Below are 21,852 nucleotides of genomic sequence, written 5' to 3' on the forward strand. Positions count from 1 at the left end.
CCCGGTTTACCAAAGAGACACAGACTTCACTTTCCAGTCAGAAAAGGCTGTCAAGTGCAGAGAAAAGGAAAATGAACTTGCTTCACTTCACTTTGATTCGTTCAACCAAGTTCCTTTCAATAATCTGATTTTTAAAGCCGTACTTGTCATTTAAAGGCTGATACAGCCTGATGACACTCCTAACAGTAATTGCTTTTTTTTTCTATTGTGTACATTGTTTTATTTTACATTTTAAAATGTAAAACTGAATCATTTTAAAGTATTTTAACAAGTTATATTCCTCTGGGTGTATTCCCCTTCACTCATTTACTCAATTCTTGTATTTATGCGTCAAATAAACAACAAAATAAACTGCATTCATCCTTAAATATATATTCAGCTGGTGGATGGATTTCTATCCCTGCGACAAAAGCACACACACAAAAAAGTGTGATCCCACCAACCAGCAGTCCCTGAACCTTCAAGGCTTCCTGTGAGGAGGTCATTATTCTATCAAAACCAGCACATAATGATGAAGAAAATAAATATAATAAATGGATATTCAGACACTGCCCTTGCTTTACTTGGCGTGGATAATACATTTTAATGAATTCAAAATTAAACGCTTTTAAATTTGTGAAAGGGTGAGAGGAAAATTCTGTCCGGTGTTTTGTGGACTTGGAAAATGAGAAATGCTCTTTGTGAGACTTTGTATTTTTTTTAATTTTTTTTATTATTTATTAAACGAAAGAAATCTGACATTTTAATCAGCCGGACGTTTATTATTTTTGAATGAATATTCGGGGCGAGTTTATTTAAGTGTTTTTTTGGAACTCTGTGATCGGACTTTCTGTGAAATGTGGTGAAATAACAAAAGGGGAAACATTTATCAGATTTACATTGTTTCTTGTTTTTCACTCCTTTCCCCCCCTCCCGTTTTCTAGTTCTTTTCTTTCTTTTTGCTCTTATTTTGTCTATTCCTCAATTTGTTGCATTTCTTTTACGATTTACGGTCCATTTGTTGTCCGAACCAGATTTTCCAACTCAGAGCTTTGTCACAAACAGTGCTACTTTTACCGTTAATATAATTTCTGTCGCGTTGGTTTCACAGTAAATCAGTTGTCCACATAGTACTGTTTAAATTTTACCCGTAGACGTGCTGCTACGCTGTTTGTCGGAGCAAAAAATGACACGTGGAACATTGTTATGGGCTTGTTTTGCTTTTCGAGATACCTTGGCGTCCGTGTTTTTTTCCAAGACCTCTCTCTGGAACTTGGAGGTGACGTCATTCCCAGTTCTGACGTCCGAGTTCTGATGGAGAAGGAAAGCAAAATAATTTGAGACATTACAAAATCGACCAGTAAATAAAAAAGGAAAAATGGTAATACAGTTTGACAGTAATCCTATGTTATTTATCAGTGTTCTTTATAGCTATGTTCACACTGGACGTGTGAATGTGTGTATTGCACATACTTTTATGTACTATTATGTCATGGTGGCCAGAAAGTTATAATTTCTTTGTGTGGGTTTTTACGACACAAGTGGGGATATAAAAATAAAAAGGAGAGAGAGAGAGTGGCAAATGGTCAGCGGCGGTCTGGGGTTTGGGATGTTACACATGAATGCAGGGATCCCATAGTGTGGATATTCACAGCATTTCAAGCGTTCACACCAAAGCGCAGGGTGAATTTAAGATAAACTGTTGATGAATCACAACAAAGATATCTGTGTCTTTGTTGACGTAAAACCAGTGTTGAGATTGTAATGTTGATGAATCACAACAAAGATATCTGTGTCTTTGTTGACGTAAAACCAGTGTTGAGATTGTAATCATCCATGTTTTCCTTTAGGATCTGAATCAGAACACAGTGTTTGTGTGTGTGTTCGCGCGTGCGTGTGTGTGTGTGTGTGTGTGTGTGCTGTCCTTGGTGGGACAGTGGTACAGTTGTATGAAATGGAGGGTCACGGTCGCGTCTCCCTCGACATGCAGCCGAACAAAACCATCTCTCTCCTGCACCATGAACCACGGACGTGGAGTGAATGGTGGAGGATGAAAAGGCTGCACTTCATCATCCACACACACACCTGCTCAGCGTCTCCTGCATGTATACAACCACCTCCACGTTATACTGTATATACAGTAAACTGATATTAGCAAAAACCTCAGTCAAATACCAGATACATATTCCGCGGATGTTCCTCTGTTTCTAAAACAAACACTGTCGACCGTCTTTAATCTATCTTTTGTATTTATTTGATTGTATAGTCCAAATGGTTGCTGATCTAATCTACTCTTGTGTGTAATACAAATAATCCCATTCATTCGCAAAATCTGCAGCCTGCACCACAACCAACTCTGGAACGGATTTTCAACATTTTAATTCTGAGAAAGCACAGACTAGACTAGACGATCCAGTCAAGACGCACGACCAGTTACCGGAGATTCCAGGGATTTTGGATCTCGCAAAATCTCACGTGATTAAGCGTGACTTCAGAATATAAACAGACATGGAGGCTGACTGTCGGGCTGTGTGCGATGTTACTGGAAAAGTCATGGCTGAGAAGACGGAATCAAACTTGTCTTGTACGAGTTACGGTTCTAAACGAAAGGTTTTCCGGTCGACTCGCTCTTATTGGTTATCGCGAGTTCTGTTCACTCCCCCAATTGCTATTCAGTCCTAAAATATCAAACATGTTTAATACTTAAGATTTGATATTGGGAAGTCTGATGCGTCAGCCTCAAAATGGGAAAACATTCACGATTGTCGGAAGAGCCAAATCGGGACAGAAATCTAACCCTAACCCCCTAGTGTGAAGTCTGAACTAATCTAATGTAAACAAACCTAATGAGGCTTTTACCCGGTTACATAAAGGAGATATGTGTATATATACACATATATATATATATATATACATATATCTAATGTGTTGGAATCTAATTTCATCTAATCTTTTGTAAAATAACAAACATAAACAGTAAAAACAAAAGAAACTTGAAAGTGTTATGCCGTGGCAAGTTAACATAAAAAGTCATTGTGAGGAATTGTGTGAGCGACGCAGCGCGACGCAACAATCGCTCTAACATTGGAGTTGAAATGTTTTAAACTTTGGTGAAGAATTTGAGTTGACGCGATGAGCAATCAGCATTGAGATTCTCCAGAAGACGTCGCATACGGCAGCTTATGCAGCGACCCCACGGTGGGAATGGTGGGACGCGCTTGTTGTGAACGGTCCGATCTGCATCGCACAGAGGACTTCTGCATTCTGCTTCTAAGGACTTCCCTCGGACTGTCCCCCCGTGGATGTAGTGACTCTGTCGCCATCTGCTCGAGTGTTTTCATTTGCTTCCTGTTGGGGTGAATTTTTATTTCATCTGCCGAGGATCAGCGCACCTGAATCTTCCAGTAAAAACTTCAGTCAAATCCATCAAACCTGCGCGTGACGGCCGAGACGATACCGAACGTTCTTAATTGAAAATTCCTCATTGAACCTTGGGGGGGGGTTGGGGTGGTGCGGGGTGACAGCGGTGCTTCCTATTCAACAACACAACGAGCACCGATCGTTGAACTGTGCCCGTGAGATGAGCTGAGCTGCACGACAATGGCAGATATTTTGGGTTTTAATAGCTTCTCTGTGCCACTTGTAGTGGGAACAGGTGCTCTGGTTTTAGTGGGGGAGGGGGTGTGTGTGTGTGGGGGGGGTGGGGTCAGCTTAAAGGACAGCAGCAGCAGCAGAGACAGTTAATCAAAAACCATAGTGATAACATAATGGTTATATTGGCGTGCACACGCCCTTATTTTGAAAGTGTATTTATAGTCGCACAGTTGTGGTCAGTGAAGGCAAACATCGTACGTGACTTGGCCTTAAAAATTATTTATAAACCAGTGCATCACCTGTGCTAAACCATGTGCCCCTATTTTTGTGTATGTGCTTTTCTTTTTAGAATTTCATCGGTGTGGGTTTATCCGTAATTTTTCGACGCATTAATGTGAATTTTTTGTTATGGGTAGGTGATCCCCCAAGTGTGTTCCCATTTAATTTTGGTAAGAATTGACCCACGGATGACATCACAAAACATGATCAAAGTGTCAAGAAATCCCATTGTCTTACAATGGGCAAAACTATAGAATAGAAATCACATATCTCTGTCAAAAATCATCAGATCTGAATGAAATTTGGTGCGTGTATCCAGAGCCAGACACTCTATCATCTGGATCCAGATGATGCAGATTATATTAGATTATTATTTAACATGTAACATGGTTCAGACGTGTATATTTCAGCGACATATCAACATGAATTTTGCCATGTTTATTTAAGATGGTAATAGCTATAAACATGTAAAGTTATATACAGATCCAAAAAGTTCTTCTGGATTCAGAAAAACCCTTTTACAGCGAAAAAACTGGACAAACCAACACATTTTGTTCATACTCTTAATTTTTTGTGATGTTTGATGGACTTTTGTGGTTCTCTACATTTGTCCTTGTCTGTCAAACCACCAATAAACTCTACTGTTGTTGAGGTGTTATATTAATATAAATAAAGATATTATTAAGATATAACAGTGAAATTATACCATTAGGATAGAAGTGGGGTAGTTGGTTTAGGGGGAAAATGGAAACCAATACAGCACAACTACATGATAGAAAGGATGTAAATATGCCAATAAAATCAACATGAAAATATTAATATAATATACTAGCTTTACTTTTTACACTCTTTTTTTCAGTTTAAAGCCTATCAAAGTGTGTAAAATGACACAAATTAAATCACTGTAAACGTTTTCTTTACTCGTTCTCCTACTGTCTCTCGCTAATTGTTGGCCAAATTGACCCTTGACCTCCTGTAACAGCACCAAACTGGCAGGGGAGAAAAAAAATTGTGACCTCTGACCTCCAGAATTTTGGGAGGCCACTGAGGGATTGTGGGAATTCCCAGCATCACATTCCACTCGCTGCTCACTTTGATTTGTTTACTCATTCAATTAGCGTGGAGTGGCAGTGGCTGCATTCTTAGCGGTCACTCTGCTGCTCGGGCTTTTCAAGACTCTGAATCGATAATCAATGCTTAGAATTCAGGCTGCTGCCATTTAATGGATGAACGTTATATGAGGACATGTCTACATGCCTTTTTAAAATAAAAGTAATAATAATGAACTTTATTTTTTTCAGCACTTTTGACAAGTTACAACGTTAGTCCAGGTTGTCCAGTTTCCTCCCACTGTCCAAAAACATGGGGATCAAGTCAGGCCACACAGTTGGTACAGTTGTTAGCACGCTTGCCTTTGCAAGAAGAAGATCCGGGTTCACGAACCAGTCAGAACAAGGGTCTTTTATGCATGGGGTTTGCATGTTTTCTCCCTGTTCTCTATAGTTTCTATGGTTCCTGTCATGGTTCCACTTAACGTCCTATTGGCACAGTGTCTCCCTGCGGCCCTCATGTGGAGGATACACCGAAGATGATAGAGGAATGGATGGAGCAAGTGATTTAGTCTTGGGTAAACCAAGTCAAGTCCTGTGATAAGTCAGGTTGTCGCCATCATCTCAGCCTTACCCGGGTTGCGGGGGCAGCAACCTTAGTAGGGAAGCCCAGGCTGCCCTCTACCCACCCACTTCAGCCAGCTCCTTAATGGGAATCCCAAGGGATTCCAAGGCCAGCCGAGAGATATAATCCCTCCAGCGAGTCCAGGTTCCCTGAGGTCTCCTCTGGGAAGAACATGCCCGAAACACCTCCTCAGGTAGGCGTCCCCAGGGAGGACCTGTCTGGACCACCTCAACGGTTCTACTCTGAGCCTCTCCCGGATGTCTGAGCTGAGCCCGGCCACAGAGAAATAGAGCACCTATATACAGTACTTGTCATTTCGGTAGCCCCTCAGGACTCCCGGTGGATCAACCGTCCAATCACAGACGAGATTCACCAGCCCGTCACACGTTTGCGACGTCAGCCTCTCAGTACTGTAATTCCTAAATGGTTAAATAACTGCCAGATATGGAAAGTGAAATTATCTTTGATAAACGGGCAGAAGCACTCACTCATTGAACGTTTGTTTTTGACAATTTTACAGCCATGAAATCAAAATAAATCCAGGCGACCTCATTATCATGGTGGACATAAGAGGTTTAAACTTCACCACTCGCAATAAAACAGCGTTTTCACCTTTAATGTCACATTTAACGATTGTTTTACTCAACGACTGACCTTATTTCAGCTCCATTTCAACACTGGGGTGGATGGGTTCAGTGTGGGGCCCCCGAGGTCCCCCGAACTCTCTTGAAAGGCCCCTGTTGATTATGATGTTTTCCAGTCATCTGAATTCGTTCATTAAGGTGGAGGTGGAGCTCGGCCTGTGATTGGTGGAGGGGGCGGTGGAGGAGGCGGGTACCCCCTTTCCTCGCTCGTGTTGAGCGCGGCCGCAGTTCAGTGCGTAAAGAGCGCAGAGGCAGCGGAGCAGAAAGAGAGCGAAAGAGACACAGCGACTCTCCAGAGTGACCGCAGCCGGGATTAACGCTTCCTCTCCGCCTGAGCTGAGCCGGACTGCGCCGCTCTCTCCATGACGCCTGGTTCTTCTGCGTGATTTTTGTTCGCCATGAGCTGCTTGGATGTGATGTACCAAGTGTTTGGACCTCAGCCTTATTTCAGCTCCTACAGCCCCTACCACCACCAGGTAAACACTTATTAATATTTACACTTTATTTTGTAACAGAAAACTTCCCTTAAATCTTTAAGTTTCACTTAAATCCACGTCAAAACAAGAGCTTTACGCGACAAATATTACTTATCACCGGCAGCTATAGACACTTTATATGAATCATTTAAGTCCTGAAGGACTAAATACAACTTTTTCCACTTTAATAACCAGTTAAACAACAATTAAAACATCATATTTCTACGTTATTACAGAGTACATTTAGTTTTCTGTTTCATATAAGTGTAAAAAAAGTGTTTGCTTCATTTAATTTTGTCTAATTCTATAAAAAATAAATCATATATGTTAACATTTAGCTCACAGAATCGTTTTACTTTAAAGTAAAAACAAATGTTTGCTTCTTATAATAAATTGTTAATGTACCTTAAGTGTCATTTCACTCTTTAATTTCAAAATGTTTTATTTAAACTTTTGGGGTTTTTTATATCATTTTTCTCGACTGTCATACATTAAAATCTTCAAGAGACCTTTTTTAATTTTGACATTTGTCGACTTAACGAGGCCTTCAATTCAAACACTTGTTAGAGGGATTTAATTTCACTCTCTTAAAGTCTCTCCCACTTCCACTACTTTATTATCTCTGTTTTCACTGTAATCAGATCTCTTTTAACGTGATTTATCACATTTATTTGTGGGGTTTTCTCTCATACAGACAGTTTAATAATAACAAATGACACAGAAAATTGCTTGAACAATAAACACTATTTAGAAACGGTTTTGTCTCTTTAAAGAACCCTTTACAACATCAAATAAACCTTTAGAAAGAAAATATATATGTAAGTGTTTTTCAGATTTATCAGGTTTCTGAGGATGAAAATAAATGTGTAAACTTGCATCACATAATATTTGATCAGTTAAGTAAATGGCTGATACTAATAATTAAAAAAAGGCACTAATCTGCAAAAATAGCAGCATGTATCAGGATTCTTTGAACCAAAATGTGTAATTGTGTAAAAGCCTGATTAATTATCCAACCGCTACCTCCATTTGTCATATTATTAGAATATTATTAGAACAGACAGCTTTCATATGTGCTGTTCTATATGTAAATTGCACATATGTGTAATTTAAACACAGTAATCTGGATTTTCTACTCTATTGTGCCATTTTAAAAGGTTAAGTTGTAAGTTTTTGCAGCAGTTTTCAAAAAATGTTGTGACATGGTGATAAAGTGTGTGTGTGGGGTTAAGGTTTATTATTATATCATTTTATTGTAAGCAAAGTATAATTTTAGGAATAAATCGATTTAAATTCACATAGGATTCAAATTATGGAAAACATATGGATATTTGATGGAACACGACTCTTTTATAGTCTTTTATTTTATTGTATTTGTTCACAGATTTGTTTGAAAAGTTGCAAACTAAAGCCGAAAGCTTCAAAATACTTGTTTAACATTTAAGTTTGTGGGAAAAAGGGTATAAAGTTTGATGAGTGGACTTTTCTCTCTGTTATATTTCAGTTTTCATTTTGTTGTGATGGTGCAAAAGTTCAGTATTTAGTCACATTAATTCACAATTTATTTTCAAATTTTAAGAAAACACAGTGTTCTGTGTTTTCTTCCTGCATAAATCAGTTTTTTTCCTCCCCAGAAACTGGCCTTGTACTCGAAAATGCAGGACCCTCAGGAGAGCGACAGCCGGCTGGGGCCCCCGGGGCCCCCGGCGATTAAGGAGGAGGACAAGGAGCTGCCGCCAGGTGCCGAATACCTGAGCTCCCGCTGCGTCATCTTCACTTACTTCCAGGGCGACATCAGCGCCGTGGTGGACGAGCACTTCAGCCGAGCGCTCAGTCAGTCGACGGCGTATCCTGCGACGAGCAGCCACAAGAGCGTAAGAGGTGTGTGTGTGCGTGAGTTTCCTGTCAGTGTGGAAAAACAGCAACTATTTAGGTTATTTCTGAGGTTTTGATGCTATAAATGTACTTTTTCTTGTATGATTTGACCTCTTTTCTGACTTTAATATAGCTGCACTGACACTGTTTACCAGGATTCACTAAGATTTAGCCCTGCAGGGACATAAAGGATATTAAAGGAATAGGAAAGGTTTATTGACAAATATCATATTTTAAAAGTGGATGAGGTGACATTAGCTGTGTTTGACGCATTTCCGGAAACTTCAGTTCTAGAGGTAGATATTCATCAATAACACCTGAATTTGACTAATTCCACTCAAAATCATGGCTATAAATATCTAAATATTTAATTTTTGATTTTCATCAGGGTAACTTGACATTGGTTGTGTTTGACCAATTTCAGTCATTTATAGAGTTTTTGGTGTAGATTCTTTATGATTTTTCAATTCACAGCATGTTGCGTTGAGTGTCAGTGTCAGCGAGGATCAAACCTGTGAAACAGATCATTTAAAAATGCCAAACATTCCAGAAAAATACCTGAACAACGAGGAAAGAAATGTGTGTGTATCCAGAAATAAAAACCCTGAAATGTCTTAATTCTACAAATGCTTGAACAATATTCTGGCTGAAACACGATGATCTAATATTATAGTGAAGAAATATGATCTGTATGATTAAGCATTCCTTAATTATTATATAATTTGTTTTTATGAAATAAGTTTTTGTTGGACCTTATTAAAAAGGTGCGACAATGTTAAACTTTTTGTCAAAAATTATTTTGATCAACAACTTTTACTTTATTTGCAAGTTTACAACAGGTTTGCTCAAATTAATCAATCATTACTCTGTTAATTTTATAAATAACTGAAATTAATTTTCTAATTATCTAAATGAGATATGTCAATCATATCCAGTGTTGCACCTTTAATGTGTTAATCTGATTATTTAATTAATTAATTAATTAATTAATTAATTGTTTTGTCTAAAATATGAGAAAAAAACTCATTGATTTTTAAATTGTTGTGTAATTCAGTGCAAAAACTGTATTTTACCCCTTTTTTTGTTTTAAAAAGCGACTCAAATAAGTGACTTAAGATATTTAAGTGATTTTAAAGGTGGTTTAAAATATGTGGATGAAAGGCAAGATACCAAAGTCACAATTTTAAAATTGAATGTGCTCTTATTTAGTTACGCAAGGTAATTTAAGAGGAAACAAACTTACTTTTTGTAGTAAATCATGTGGAATCATTTGTGTCTCCTCAGAGGGATCGTTTCCGATGAACCAGCGAAGTTTTCCCCCGTCTTTCTGGAACAGTTCGTACCAGCCGTCAGTTTCCTCCGCGCTGGGCAGCGGACTCTCGGCTCCCCATTCGGAGCTCTCCTTCCCTGGGGACCCCTACTCCTCCACTTCCCTGCACAGCCATCTCCACCAGCCCAGCCCCGACACCTGGCACCCATCCCACCACCACCACCATCACCACCATCACCACCCATACTCACTAGGGGGCGCCATAGGGACCCAGAGTGTGGCGTATCCCCGCACGGGCGTCCACGAGATGTACGGGACGGCGTTTGACCCGCGCTACGGCTCACTGTTGGTGCCGTCAGTGAGGCCTCACCACCGGCTGACACCAGGCAGCTCAGTGTCGGGGCCCAATGTCTCTCCCTGTGACCTTGGGGGCAAAGGGGACTCGGGGACGGGGTCAACCTGGAGCGGTGCCTTCACGGGAGCCGGAGCAGAAATTGGACTCAACATGGAAACAGGTAGCGTCAAATTAAGTCCGTCTTATTTATCAAGCCTAAATTAAGTCTTAAGCCCCTCCCCTTTTTCATGTAATGATACCTACAGCCTTTCGGTTATGTGTATTGTGTGAACTACACTAAGATGATGTGTGATGATGAGTGATCTAACTGACATGACTGAAATAAACATATAAATAAATAAATTAAAAAAATATCTGAAGTAAAAGAAAAAAACATCAAGAGAAAGATAATTCTAAAAGAAGTAAAGAACAAACTCAAATTAGAAAATTGGGAGGTACAGAGAAATAGATTGACGTCATCTGTCAACAGTCGGACATTCTGCATCACTATATTTGATCTAATCAAACACCAAAACATGGTAAAATTTCATTTTAAATGGTTGTTTTTATTGTAAATTAGCATTAAAGCAAAATTATGCAATATTTTTTCCAAAAAAAATAATTTTGATCGGTCACTGGCTGGGGAGGAGTCTCAAACTACCAGAATCTGGCCTTACAAGTTCAAGAGTAACGCTGAGCTGATGTTGGTTTTATTGTGGTGTGTTTGCTGCACAGTGGTGTCATAGGTTGGTGTGGGGCAGGGGTTTCAGCCAATGGGCTGAATTTTTCGATATAAAATTGCGTGACCGTCTTTTACTATTTGGGCAGTTTCACTCATTTGGGGGGAAAAGTTCCTCATAGCTGTACTGACCGTTCTCAAGGGGGTGAAAGTTAGTTTTGATTGGTTTTTTCGAAAACTGGTAAACTAGGAGAGATTAGTTCCGTCAGATCTTTGCTGAAAAGTTGAAGAAACCAGTTACTCGTGGCTTCACGTTTGCAGAAAAGGATAAATAAGTTTGAAGGTATTACGTTTGAAGGTTTACTTAAAAGATTTTTGGTCACGTACGACACTCAGATTTGAGTTTTTCATCATTGATTTGTCTCCACACGGAGATGCTGAAAAGTTTGTTTGCGGTGACTCTGAACTTGACCACCGCTAAATAAAAACGAGTTGCTCTCTGTCGGGTTTTAAAAAAACGTCCTCCTGTGACCTCGTAGCATCGTCGTAGACTCAGTGAAAACCACCACTGTTGTTGTTTTTTGCGCGGCAGATGAAAAGATCCATTTCTCTGCCTCGGATCAACTTACCACCAAGTGTTTTGAAGCAACAAACCCAACTGTCAATCAGCACCTTGACACCAGCTGTCAACCTCCTTTCTCTCGCGCGCGCGGTCTTGGTTTCATCTCCTCTGCCTCGGGCGATTCCTTCTGCTTTCATCAACCAGACATGTGTGCTTCTCTTTCTAATCGCTCTATTCTTGCCTCTTCCTCCGCTGACTTTTCCTTTCTGTCCCTTTCTTCCCCTCCTTTCTGTCCTCTCCTCTCTCAGGTCTGCAAGCACAGGATAAGAGCAAGGATTTGTATTGGTTTTAGAGACTCGCACTCCCTCACCCTTCTACTCCTACTTCAGCTGTAACCTCTGTCCCCCCTGCTCTACTCTGTCGCTCTGCTGCCGATGAACTGACAGAGGAACTGACGGCAGTTTTTTACTTGCAGCTCTGTGTTACGGTGGACTGTGCAGCAGTGGCGGCGGTGGTGGCAGCTGAACGTTGACCATGTGGGAAAAAAAAAGAAAAGAAGTGGACTCACAGGAGAGGACGGTGATGGATGTGGACAGAGACGAGACTCTTTGTCGCTCCTGTAACAGGCACGGACAACATTCCTAAAGTGGGAAAAGGAAAAAAAACAAAAAAGACAAATAAAAGTCATGGGACAGACGGACAGAGACACATGTGTTGTCAAAACTCCAAAGACAAGCTCTTGAAGGACTTGGCAGGACTCACTGGGGCAACTGGGCTGCAGACACTGGAACTGTGTTATGGCTGGAGATGGAGGCCGTGCTGGTGTTGAGGAGGTCGCACAGCGAGACTCTGACAGGACGAGAACAAACACTATGGTTTTACACCACCATCATGTTTTTGGCATGGTCTCATGTCAAAAACGGTGTTAATGTTATGGTTTCTCAAAGTGTTTCAGGCTTAAGCTAAAAGGCCCAGTTCAGACCTGGCATTACAACCGCCCTGAAGATCTGATCACATGTAGATTGCACTAATTTCAGGTCTAAACGTTCCCAATTTGTATTGAATGCGTCCTCAGATACAGTTTCAGGGACTGTCCACACGAAAACAAGGTTAGGTTCATCTCAAAATGCTCACCCTTGCGTTTTGGGAAAACTGTGATGTCATAATCCCGCTTGAATTTCGCTGTCACTTATCTTTGTCGCCTTTTGTCTGTTTTTTTTTGTGTTTGGAGATTGTTTGGGTCCGTTCGCTTTATGCTAACCTGTATTTTCTTTCCTTAGTCGTCCTGGCGTTCTTCAATCTGTCTCTGTTTCTGTGATTGTACAAAGTGTTATTTTTAGAAAACTGTGGAAAACGTTTTCAAAAACGGCACAGAAAAAAATTCTTTAGGTTTTCTTTATGTTTCCATGTGGATAGAGCCTCAAAAACCACATTCAGAAGTCAGGGTTCCCACGGGTCCTTGGAAAAAACATTTTGTTTTTGAAAATTGTCCTAAATTGACATGTGTCATTGAAATTGTGTGAATTTTTGGAAATTTCGAGTCATAATTACTAGCAGTGTTGTGGACACTGTCCACTGTCTCTCTCCGGCTTGTTCCATACAGAACAATGAGCGAGTAAAGTTAAGTAAGAGAGCGCAAATGACGTGATTCCTGGGAAATGAAAATTACAAGATCTCTGTCTCACTAAAGACAAATTACAAAGACTGACTTTGACCAAGATCCCAAGGACAATCACTTGTCCAGATGCAGAGCGTACTGCAAATCAATAAAAGTGGACACTGTCATGGACGAAGACAAACTCTTACAAGTTGCTCTCCCATCTTTTGGTCCTTAAATTTTAGGGAATTGGCCCTGGAAAGTCTTTAAAAAAAGTCCTTGAATTTGATGTCAATCAAGGTCCGGGAACCCAGAGAGGTGGTTTTAGGACGTGTCCGCATTCCTGAATAGAAAGCCGATGCCACAGTGGCTTTGTTTAAATTTTTTACACTAATCAGATTTATTTATTTATTTGCAGCCACTGGTCGTCACATGATTTCTATTTCTTTTTGGTGACTTCTTAAAGTCTTGTTTCATGTTACAGCAGTGTGAGAAGAGCTTTGTCTCAGACGACAGAGGACACATTTGTACAGTCGGACTCATTAAAAAAACATGATGTTGTTGTTGTTGCATACAGTCGTGAGTCGTCACTGTGTGTTTGAATAAAGCCACGTGGACACAGGAAATACATCCAGGACGCGGTTTAATGCCAGTTGTGAACAGTCATACTCAACCCTATTAACTTATTAGTAATACCAGGTCTGAACTGGGTCAGAATCTGGACCTGCTCTTTATTTATGGAAAAGTTTTAAGGTGGAACACAAAGAAAACATAAAAACATAAACCACACACACACACACACACACAGAGAAGTGGGTGATAATGAGGAGAATGACGGCTATTTTGGAGCCACTAGACTCTTTCTCTCCTGCAGCTGTCATCGACAACTGCTCTTTAACACACACACACACACACACTCACACGGGACTATGAACTTCATAAAGGGAGCATTTAGTGTGTGAGGTGGATCCTGCTCTACTGGGACAACTGGTGTGATATAAGTGAAGGCAGCAGAGGACACACACACACACACACACACACCTGTCAAATAGTGATTTGTGAGTGTTTAAGTCCACAGGCATGCGTCTATTTCTATACATGCAAGGACCAACTTTTGCTGGGACGTTCAGCCATCAGTATATTCAAGTCCTTACACATTTAACGCCTGTAAAAACTAATTTAATCCATGTTTGCTGTGACTGAATTAAATCTGCTGTCACCAAAAAAAACAACTTACTAAGTTAAAATACCCTCCACTAAGTGTATGATAGCTTAACAACATGCTAATCGCTCCATCTCACAACTCACTAAGTCAAGGGAGGCCGACATGACAACATAAAATGGAACGCAGCTGCTAGTTTTAGCCAAACAATCTCACAGCTAAGTCAATAATATCTTAAGAAAATGTTAGCCGTTCTAGCTTACCATAAATCTATGATGTCTTAAAAACATGTTAGCAGCTCAGTCTCAACATCTCATTGCTTATTTCATAAGAACATGTTAGCTTCATTGCCACTCCATCTCATTGCTAAGTTTATAGCTTAAGAACATCTTAGCTTATAGCCACCCCATCTCATTGCTAAGTTGATATCTTAACATGTTAGCTGCTTAGCCAACCCATATCTGTGCTAAATGGATATCTTAAGAACATGTTAGCTGCTTAGCCACCCCATATCTAGGCTAAATTGATATCTTAAGAACATGTTAGCTGCTTAGTCACCCCATCTCTGTGCTAAACTGATATCTTAAGAACATGTTAGCTGCTAAGCCACCCCATCTCTGTGCTAAATTGATATCTTAAGATCATGTTAGCTGCTTAGCCACCCCATTTCTGTGCTAAATTGATATCTTAAGAACATGTTAGCTTCTTAGTCACCCCATTGCTAAGTTGATATCTTAACAACATTTTAGCTGCGTAGACACCCCATCTCATTGCTAAGTTGATATCTTAACAAGATGTTAGCATGCTTAGACATCCCATCTCATTGCTAAGTTGCTGTCTTAAGAATATGTTAGCTTCTTAGCCACTTCATCTCAGTGCTAAGTTGCTGTCTTAAGAACATGTTAGCTTCTTAGCCAACCCATCTCATTGCTAAGTTGATATCTTAGGAACTTAAGTTAGCTGCTCCTTTTTACCGCCCCATCTCACCACAGAGTCTATAATATCTTAAGACTATATTAGTATCTCCTTCTCAACACTATGATATCTTTAGAATTTGTCTGTGATATTTTAGGAATATTAGCTGCTCCATCGTGTGGCCCAAAATTTCACTCGCTCTCCCAAAGCAAAGTCCTTCTAAATTCAAAATATTTGTTGTACTGGTTAAAGTTTTAAGATAAACTCTCTGTTAACTCTTTATTTTGACAGCTGTCACCACCTACAGTGTTGACGTGTGGTGAGTAGTAGAAAAGCTAATGGTAGCGACTGAACGAATGGGTTTAAAGGAAAATAAATAATTGATGGTCCTTGTAAGTGTAGAAAAACCTTCAATTGAGTGTGTGTTTGTGTGTGAACTCTGTCTGTGAACAAAAAAAAGTTGTAATCTCTTTTTATTTCTTTGCAGAACATTGTGTAAATGAGCGTTCGCAGCATGCAGCAGTGTTCTCTATGGGTGTTTTAATATATTTGAACATATGTATTGTTTCTCGTATTGATCTCGCTCTAGAATGTAAAGTTTTTTGTTTTTTTAATGTATTTGCTGGAACACAGATTTACTGCAGAGTAAAAGCAGTGTTTAGATGTGGCTAACGTCATACTCACAGTTTTAATCTTTATTGTCCCTCTGCCCTCTACTGGTCGATATGGAGTACTGAGCCTGGTGAACAGAAGAAACATGAGAATTATTTAAAGGACATGAATTTTCGGAAAAGAATGACTAATAAAGAATCAGAATAAATGTCGGAGAATGAGCAGCGACAACAGTTTCGACTACTAATTCTGCACAAACAAACTTATAACTTATTTTTACATCTACACTGTAAAATTATCACTGTTACATTAAGAGTCAATTTAATACCTTTAATTACGACCAAACCCATTGTGGAATAGTGTCAAATTTAAGTTTTGAAGTCTTAAAGGGACACTAAAAGTGTTAAATACACTCTGAAATAGTTTTAAAATTAAATTGTTAACTATTTTAGTGTTTAGCAGGAGAACTAAATTATTACTTTTAAAACTCTTTCAGATTGTATACATTTTAGTGTCACTTTAATACTAAAAGAGTTTAATTTAACACCAATTATGATTCATATTTTTTTCAATGTAACTATTTTCATGTAATTTAACACTTAAATTGTTGCTCCTTTACTGCTAAAAATGTAACACTAATTCTGATTGGAACCCAAATACACTCAGGAATATTGGTAAATTTAACACTATAATAGTTAAATGTAACACTGTTCCAGAGTGTATTAGGGTCCAAATCAGAATTGGTTTTAAATATAACTATTTTAGTATTAACGTTACAGTAAAATGGTCAAATACACCCCAAAATAGTTTTAAATTTTAGTATTTTAGTGTTAAACTTAGTCCAAAAGAGTTCAATTTAACACTATTCCAGAGTGCATTTGGATCTAAATCAGAATCGGTATTAAATTCAATTATTTTAGCACTAAAGTGGTTAAATACACTCTGAAATACTTCTAAAATGAACTATTTTAGTCTTTGTGTATGTGAAGAACACAGTATGATTTTAATCAGACAGAAATAACTGACGGTAACTGTTGAACAATGTCGTCCCCAAATCATTTCACACAGCTTTGATTTTTTTCTTTTTTTTCCCACATGAATAAACTGGATTGACGTCTTCACACACACCATTCACTGTATCGATTGTTTTAATGGATTTCTATTGTGTGTGTGTCCCTGGATTTGTTCACTTCAACAAGACAAAACGTTGTAAATATATATATATATATATATAAATCAGAGACTCAGGTGGATCTATAATCTGAAAGAAAATTCACTTTGTTGTCACAGCATCAACACAAACACACACCCATGGTCAAATGGAAGGAAACTGGGCTTGTAACAAGGGGACTGAACCCCGGGAAAGGTCAAGGTTAAGGTCAAGGTCAGGACATTACTGGTGTGTAATAAAGTCAAATAAAAGCAATTCTAATTGATGTGATTAAAATCATTAATCACATTTGGATGCAATCAGGGGAACACCAAGGCTGAGAAACATTCATTATTTCAATGTCAGATATTCTTCATAGAAAGATTCAATTATTTTTGATCATTTACTTGATTTATTTAAGTCAGTCATTAGTCATTAGAGTCTTTGTTTGTTTCATGCTCTATTTCAATTAAAAATAACGCAGTATACATACAATTCATACCTTCGTGCATGAGAATACTTATATTTTTATATAGACTTGATATAGATATAAATAAAAGACAAATAATTATCTTTTGAAACCCTCACTGACACAAAGAAAGACTAAAATAGAATAATCTCTCTAAATAAATAAGAGAGAGGTTTATATTTATTATTATTATTATTATTATTATAGTAATATTATTATTATTATTATTATTATTATTAATAATAATATTTAACCCTAACATGTATTATTATTACACGTGTAGCAGGTGCAGTGTGTATGTGTTTGCACTGCCTTATATCCCAGATCAATTCAGACTAAATTACTTTTTTAAACACACAAAATAATAATAATAACAATAATAATAATAATAATAATGAAATGTATTTATAAATCTTTTTCTTTTAAAGCTGTGGGGAGGAAACAAAAGCTTCATCTGACCTTTGAACCCGCCTGAGAAAAAGACTTGAAAACAAAAGACTCGTCAATTTCAGCCACGTGTTGTTTTTCTCAGAAGCTTCACGACACGCGTGTGTGTGTGTGTGTGTGTGTGTTGAGAGCTTCGGCAGCTGTAGATTAAAAATCAGCTTCTGACTCCTGAGACGACAGACAAAGGGAGGGGTGGAGAGGTGACGTTCTCTTTTTTTTTGCTTTTCTGCTTTAAAAAGAGGAGGAAAAAAATAACATAAAAAAAGAAATTGGTTCTCGTCACAAAAGACGAGAGTTAATTCAGTTCCGCGGGCAGAAAGGCGAGGTATAAAGCGACGCTAATTGTCTGGAACACGGGGCTGAGGTTAAGGACGAGGGCCGCTCTTCCTTTCACTCCACAGAAGAGGAAAGGAAGAGCATTGATTTGTGGCTTTATTTCATTAAATTAATAAAAAAAAAGTGTTGCACTGTTTCCGAGTCTGGATCGCACACTTTTCTCCTCCTCTGGTTTTTTTTTTTTTGCTCCCAAGGAATTTTTCCTTCATTTTTAATTTACGACCTGAAATATTACACCAAATTTAGCAGAGGAAACATTTTCCATGTTATATTTGACGTAGAGTTATTGCTCAAGTGGTGTAAACACTTCAGCCACAAAATAAAAGCACTTTTCTTCAGTATTCTTTGTGTTTTTAAGCATTTCCTAATAACATAAGCCCATATATCATCACATTTTTTGTATAATATTGATCTAATTTGTTTAAATCCTATTATTAAACCAAGAAAAATGACTAAATTACTGAATCCCTGCACTAGTGCTGTGACTAAGGGCAACTTTCATGTTCAATTAATCACTTATATCAGTGTATTTTTGATTGATTCTGCCATTAGTTTTAGTCATAAACAAAAAATATGAATTTTACTGTCAGAGAAGAGCAAATAAATGAGTAAATATTCACTTTTAAGAAGTGAAATCAGAAATTCTCTTTACAAACACACACAATTAAACTGATTAATTACGATGTTGTATAAAATCAGATTTGTTGCTATGATTCAAATGAATCTTAATTACTTTCACTCCTAAATAGCTATAGAAACAAATCTGTATGAGAAAACAAGGGCACTGAACAGTTAAATATTTAGTGTAAATATGTATGTATACAAAAATAGTGTAAACAGTTGCTTACAAAAACATTTAAAGGAGAATTGGTCAAAAAATTACATTACATCTACTTTTTTGTCACCTTGAGGCTACGGTAGGCAACTTTTTAGAGACAGGACTCGACTTTGGCTCCGCCTCTAGACTCTAGTTTCCCGTGGTTGACCAATCACAGAACAGTTCAGGGAGAGAGAGCGGGCACCTCCTACAGGCGGTTCTACTCACAGGTGTATATACATCAAGAGATGTCAGTGTGGGCGGAGATTTTTAGGTTACCTGTGAGTGTTCATCTGGTGGGCGGAGCTTAGGACGGGAGGGTACATCCCTAATAGAGTCACTGTTTGTGGTCAGGAGTGACGCAGCTTGTCCGGCGGGATCAATACATTCATCTCATCACCCTCTCACTCACTTACTCACTCACTCATCTGCCTGCTCTCATCTGCCCCTCGACGCACTTCATCCTCCGCCAAGGAATGTGAAGCCTGTTAATTCGTCTGAGCTCCAGAGGCAACTTGTTACCACATTTAATGCACATTAACAACACACTCACACACTCACACACTCCCCCAAACACTCTGATGAATGAATGAAGTGAGTGGCTGACAACCACACACACACACACAGAGAAGCCACATAGATGGTCTTAATCTCAGTTTAAAGTGACTTCCACTATAAAAAGTTGGACTTCCACTTTCAAATAATGATAAATAAAGATTATTTTGATGCTACATCAACTTTTAAAAAACTTCATCAAACCTCAAAACCTGAGCAGGTCAGCACGACACGTAGCGTAGCGCGGCGTCGCATCAGTGCGACGACAACGAACCACGTTGACGCCCTGTCAGCTGACTGTTGTAGAAACGCCACTCTGTGGAAACACAGCTTCAATTATTGCCGTTTCAATTCGGACCAAAAACCAAAAATAACCAGCCCAAACAGTTCCATTTTTTGTCATCCTTCACTTTTACATGGAGTTGGTTCCTTGTTTTTTGCAGCTCTAACACCTTCCACTCTTTCCTTAACATGTTTAAAGTGTTCTATTTGGAATTTGTGGCCATTCATTGTGTCGAGCATTGATGATGGTGGACGAGAAGTTCATGTTCCAGTTCATCCTAAAGATGCTCGATGGGGTTGAGGTCAGGGCTCTGTGTCGGTCAGTCAAGTTATTTTAAACACTTTTAATAGATATTACTGTTCTTCTTCTTCTTTTGGCTTCTCCCTTTAGGAGGCACCACAGCGGAACATCTGCCTGATAGATCTTGTTCTTGCTCTTCTACTTGTTCTTCTTTCAGATTCTACTTCTTTTGGCTTCTCCCTTTAGGGGTGGCGCCCCCTAAAGGGAGAAGCCAAAAGAAGTAGGATCCTCTCCCTCATAGATATTCTTCTTCTCCTTCTTCTTCTTTGGCGTCTCCCTTTAGGGGGCGCCACAGCAGATCATTTGCCTATAGATATCGTTCATGTTCAACAGTAAAAAATAAAAAATCTAGAAACAAACTCTAGATTCTCGGATTCTGGATTATCATAATGAATTAGACAGATAATCTAAACAGAGTAACAACACGTTGAGAAAGAGTTCAAGCAGTGACATTAATCATTAATTATAATATCAACAATGAATCAGATGACGGCGTGTTAAATGACCTGCAGCTCTGTCTCTGTTCTAGCTTCTTTCAGCTGGTTGTTTTGGTTTTTACGCCACATTTATCGCACACATCTCTCTCCCCTCGTCGCTGTCGTCGGCCGTGTTTTCACTCGCAGCTCAAACTCAAACTAAAAGCCTTGAAACACTCGTCGCGACGAGTTCAGACGCGTCTGCGGTCGACTCAGTCGATCCCTGAGGACGAGAGTCGAGGACGACAAACGTCAAATTACAAACAACGATCCGAAAGAATGAACTGAATGTTTGATAAGAGGGTTTTTATATAAACTTCTACATTTATTTTAAACTTTCATTCTCAAATTTTAAATGACCTTTCATTTATTTATTTTTTTCTTTCACTTGTTTTAGTGCAATTTATCCAGGTTTTATATAAACTTTTACATTTAATTGAAACTTTGACTGTAAAATTACAAGCGTTAATTGTAATTTTGACACTTCATTTGTTTATTTGTATGTTTATAGCACTTAATCTAGTATAAATTACCTAGGTTTTTCTATATAAAAAGGTACATTTTCAAAATTTTAAACACTTTAAAAGTTTTAAAATTACATTTTAATTTAGTTTTTTGGTGTAATTTACCCATTTAGCATATATTGAGCTCTACTTATTAGTATAATTTAACTAGGTTTTACATAAACCTTTAACATTTAATGAGTTAATAAGAGTACATTTTAATTTTGATATTTTATTTCTTTATTTAATTTATTTTTTTGAACTTGTTGTTTTATTTACCCATATTTTACATAAACCTCCACATTTACTTTAAACCTTATTTTAAATTAAAACAAAATTAAACATTTATGTCCAAATTTTGTGTCTTCTATTACTTACTTACCTACATTACTTCTGTACACTGACTTAATATCTGTTGGTTTGAAGAGTTCATCATCATTATTATTCTCACTATGATTAATATTATTGTTATTGTTTCTCAGATAAATTGGTTTTAGGAGGTAATCTGATTTTTCAAGTGACTGTAAATGAAGGACGAGTGTTTGTCCCTCTCACTTCACTTTCCTCCTCTGCCGTCGCTTTTAATGTTTGTATTATTAGAAAAATAAAAGAGAGTGAGTCTAGTGTGTACGTCTGAAATTATTTTGTGCGTGTGTTAATCCTGGAGAAGAAACACTTAGGAGGCACTTGACGTTTTCTCTTGTCTACTCTACGCATTTTTTTTATTTATCTCAACGTGAAACCTGGTAACAAGGTAAAAGAAAAGCATCCATCTACATGTTTGGGTCTCAGCGTCTGCCTCCGTCCCCTCCGTCCCTCTGTCCCTCTGTCCCCTGCGTCTATGATCTCTGCAGTTGGAGCAGA

General features: G+C 38.4%; 1 protein-coding gene and 2 long non-coding RNA genes across 7 annotated transcripts in view; 1 reads left to right on the plus strand and 2 right to left on the minus strand.

The window, feature by feature from the left end:
• Positions 1-6,198: 6,198 nt before the first annotated feature.
• LOC122784036 lies at positions 6,199-10,431 on the minus strand. The gene is made up of 3 exons (XR_006362134.1): positions 9,765-10,431; positions 8,428-8,548; positions 6,199-6,633 (listed from the first exon to the last, which is right to left on the minus strand). It is a non-coding gene; the product is annotated as an uncharacterized LOC122784036 (long non-coding RNA).
• On the plus strand, positions 6,541-13,589 carry vgll2a (vestigial-like family member 2a). 2 transcript variants are annotated; one of them, XM_044049092.1, is made up of 4 exons: positions 6,541-6,646; positions 8,281-8,527; positions 9,806-10,306; positions 11,842-13,589. In XM_044049092.1, the coding sequence occupies exons 1-4, from the start codon at positions 6,569-6,571 to the stop codon at positions 11,889-11,891; spliced, it is 876 nt and encodes a 291-aa protein (XP_043905027.1). In that variant the 5' UTR covers positions 6,541-6,568; the 3' UTR covers positions 11,892-13,589. The 2 variants fall into 2 exon arrangements, with proteins under 2 accessions (XP_043905027.1, XP_043905028.1); XM_044049093.1 differs by lacking the exon at positions 11,842-13,589 and adding an exon at positions 11,675-11,746.
• LOC122784034 overlaps positions 10,508-21,852 on the minus strand; it is a 26,105-nt gene continuing 14,760 nt past the window's right edge. For 3 of the 4 annotated variants that reach the window (XR_006362132.1, XR_006362130.1, XR_006362131.1), the window contains 4 exons: positions 21,766-21,852; positions 15,725-15,779; positions 12,129-12,215; positions 11,941-12,007 (listed from right to left, as the gene is read on the minus strand). The exon at positions 21,766-21,852 is cut by the window's right edge and continues 130 nt beyond it. This is a non-coding gene — a long non-coding RNA (uncharacterized LOC122784034). Of the gene's footprint in view, positions 11,677-11,934; positions 12,008-12,128; positions 12,216-15,724; positions 15,780-21,765 lie in introns of those variants that run through there. The other variant, XR_006362133.1, reaches the window with a different exon arrangement.

The sequence above is a fragment of the Solea senegalensis genome, linkage group LG17 (assembly GCF_019176455.1).
Source record: "Solea senegalensis isolate Sse05_10M linkage group LG17, IFAPA_SoseM_1, whole genome shotgun sequence".
In the NCBI taxonomy this organism is placed as follows: domain Eukaryota; kingdom Metazoa; phylum Chordata; class Actinopteri; order Pleuronectiformes; family Soleidae; genus Solea; species Solea senegalensis.